This window comes from Selaginella moellendorffii, unplaced genomic scaffold (genome assembly GCF_000143415.4).
Source record: "Selaginella moellendorffii unplaced genomic scaffold, v1.0 SELMOscaffold_85, whole genome shotgun sequence".
Taxonomy (NCBI): domain Eukaryota; kingdom Viridiplantae; phylum Streptophyta; class Lycopodiopsida; order Selaginellales; family Selaginellaceae; genus Selaginella; species Selaginella moellendorffii.
The window spans coordinates 665,204-668,421 of record NW_003314346.1 but is presented as its reverse complement, the minus strand read 5'-3'; the positions used below and the strand labels follow the sequence as shown (position 1 = coordinate 668,421).

General features: G+C 51.5%; 1 protein-coding gene across 1 annotated transcript; it reads left to right on the top strand.

Moving 5' to 3' along the window:
* Window positions 1-296: 296 nt before the first annotated feature.
* Window positions 297-2,803, top strand: LOC9651991 (scarecrow-like protein 14). Its single transcript, XM_002987924.2, has 3 exons — window positions 297-380; window positions 535-1,073; window positions 1,297-2,803. The coding sequence occupies exons 1-3, from the start codon at window positions 297-299 to the stop codon at window positions 2,801-2,803; spliced, it is 2,130 nt and encodes a 709-aa protein (XP_002987970.2).
* The last annotated feature ends 415 nt before the right edge of the window (window positions 2,804-3,218 follow it).

Sequence of the window (3,218 nt, the reverse complement as noted above, 5' to 3'; positions counted from 1 at the left end):
TACCAGTGCCTCCTGCGAGTGTCGCTCTCATCCCACGGGCAGATGTGCCAGGTGAGCCAAGCGTGGAGGAATCTCGTCTCCAGCGCGAAGTTCTACGATAATCGCTCCGCCCAGGGCTTGGACGAGGAATGGCTTGTCGCATCGGTGTTGCTCAGGGAAGAGCTTTCGATCATTGCGTTCAATCCCAATAGCGCATGGATGATATTACCTCCTCCTCCTTCGCAGGGCTTCATGCTCAACGCCAGGAGATGATTCGAGTGCAGGGCCGTTGGCAGCAAGCTCTATCTTCTTGGGAGATGGGGCCGCAAGAAATCGGTGAGCGTCTTCGATGCACGCACGAGTCGATGGAGCGTCGCGGCGCCAATGCTGCATCGTCGAAGGTGCTATGTGTCCGCAGCTATGGAGGGTCGGCTCTACGTCGTGGGTGGCAACGGGATGGGGGAGGAACCGGACGGTGGAGGATCGATGGGATCCTCTCCCCCCTCCGCCATCGCTGGAAAACAGATTTCACGACGCCCTCGTCGTCGATAACAGCAAGATGGTTGTGACCGCGCGCTGTGGTGGCCCGACGTTTGTTTTCTCGGCTCGAGATCTTTCGTGGGAGGTGGCGGACCTCCCTGGATGGCAGGAGCGGCGCCGCTGCTTTGTGCACTCCAACCAGATGTACAAGTCCGACAAGGCGGGATCATTGTTGTTGAGATACGGCAATGGCAAGAAGTCGTGGGAGACGCTCCAGCTGACGGACGCTTCTTCCATCCAGATGACAAACCCTTCTTCTATCTAGCTTCTTCCAGCGGTGACAAGTTTTTGTTCCGGCAGAAGATCATCTGGGCGGTCACGGAGACGAATGCTTCTTCCAGCGGTGACAAGTTTTTGTTCCGCGCAGTGAGCTGCCAGAAGAACATCTGGGCGGTCATGGAGAATCGCAAGGCCGTGAAAGTGATCCAAGTTCCCAATGATGGCGGCTTGGAAGCCAAGGTGGTGGCGGTTTACAGGCTCAGCTTGCCTTCCAGCATCTATCCATTAGCCTTCCGCGTCGAGGTTCTGAACGAGCTTGATGGACATGTATCCAGGTGAGGAAGATGTGGCAAGAACACGTCACGTTTTTATGTGAAAACATGCAGTCACTGATCCTTCTATTGACTTTTTTGATACGATCTTTCTCTGAAATTCGGGGAATGTGATCAATTGAGATCACATTTCTGGGGTAAATCAGAACACTTTTTTGACTTGTATATGAATTCTTTCCGGCCTGGAGGGTTTTTGACTCGTATATGAATTCTTTCCGGCCTGGAGGGTTTTTGACTCGTATATGAATTCTTTCCGGCCTGGAGGATTTTTTACTTCGGAGGTCATGATGGAAAAAGAGGGCTACAGGTCGCAAATGACAACGGGCAGCTTGATCCCGCTGCTGCAGAAGGCCCTTTTGCAACACCAAGTAAGAATTGAACCACTTCCAGTTGAGGCTCCTGTTTTGCAGCTGGACGATCCTGCGCTGACTTACCTTTCCAAGATGCTTTTAGACGGGGATAGTGATAGTGACGAGCAGGAGGTTGCAACCCCGCAGCAGAACAGATACCAGGCTTACATGGACGACTTGAATTCCATCATAAGAGGTTGCGTCCAGTCTCCGGACAGTGATCAAGAACAGGTCGACCAGGAAGTATTTAGCTTGCTCAACGAGTGCGCAAGAGCAGTAGCAGCCAGGAACTCGGCACAAGTTTACAATCTCATCGGATTGATCAAGAACTCAGTGACATCCGAAAACAGCCACTTAGAAAGGACCGCATTGTTCTTCGTCAACGCACTGGTAGCAAGGCTTAAAGGGTGTGGTTCACAGCTCTACTCGGCTCTGTCCAGAGAGGTTTCTCAGAAGCGCTACTTGGGGCTTTTGTGCATGAACCTCCCGTGGTTCAGCGCCACCGAGGTGATCTCGAATCACATAATTCTCGAGGCGTGCAAGGGAGCGAAGCGGATTCATATTGTGGACTACGGGATACTGTATGGCAGCCAGTGGCCGTGGCTTATCCGAGCGTTATCTCAGCGACCCGAGGGAACTCCACTGCTGAGGATGACAGGAATCGACTCGTCTGGGATGATAGATGGTGCACAGATTGGGCAGCATTTACTCGAGTTCGCAGAATCGTGTGGGATTCCGTTTGAGTTTAACTACATCACTACAGACTCTTGGGAGCTCGCACAGCCGCAGTGCAACAGCTTGAACGAGTTTGTGGTCATCAACACAAACAGGAGACTGCGATTCTTGAGGGACGACTCCACCGCAGCAAACAATCCAAGGAAGGTGTTCTTCGATCGTATGCTGAAGCTCCAGCCGGCATTGTTGATCCAGTCTCTGCCAAACGCCGACCCCAACGTCTCGTCCCCGTTCTTCGTCCAGCGCTTTGAGGCGACACTTGCGTACTATGCCAACATTCTAAACGGTTTTGGAGAGGTTCTTAAGGATCATCCGCAAGAGCTTGCCTTCGCAAGAAAGTTTGTGGAGAGAAGCATCATGAATGTGGTGGCCTGTGAAGGTGTGGATCGAGTGGAACGGCCGGGGCCATACTACTACTGGGATTCGACGGCAAAGAAAGCTGGATTCGAGCAGCTGCCTCTGAGCGACCAAGTTATCGAGACAGCCAAGCTGATCTGGAGAGGCGAGAAGTTTAGCTTGTACAGGGATGGGCACTGGTTGTTACTGGCATGGAAGGAAGCCCTGGCGTTTGGGATTTGTGCATGGAAGCCTGGCGTGAAGCCGAGAAATTCGTACGGCGCCAAGAGTTCAAAAAGATACCACTTCTAAAAGCTCTTGCACTAGTGCGTGTTGACTAAGAAGTGGCTGAAATTTGACTAGCAGTCTGTGCATGAAGCGCTCTCTTCTCCTTATCATCTCTTGCTTATCTTCTTTCCAGAGTGATTTAGGCCTAGTACTCTTCTGTTATTGCTGTCAACAAAAACCACGTTCTTCAGTTCCATATCCTGCAAGAAACAAATCATGTTTATATCATAGGCCTGTTAGTTCAAATTACCTCCATCGTTGTCATAAAGGTTGGATACAGTGATCCCTCCTTCATGGCCCAGTCAAAGTCAATGAACCTAACATTGTTGTCACACATTGTCGCTATGCACGCCATATGTAGCCTGCTTGTCTCGACTTTCAACCCGTGAGCAGCCTTCAAACACGCCACCACCTGACCCCAGAGTGTTTCCACATCCCT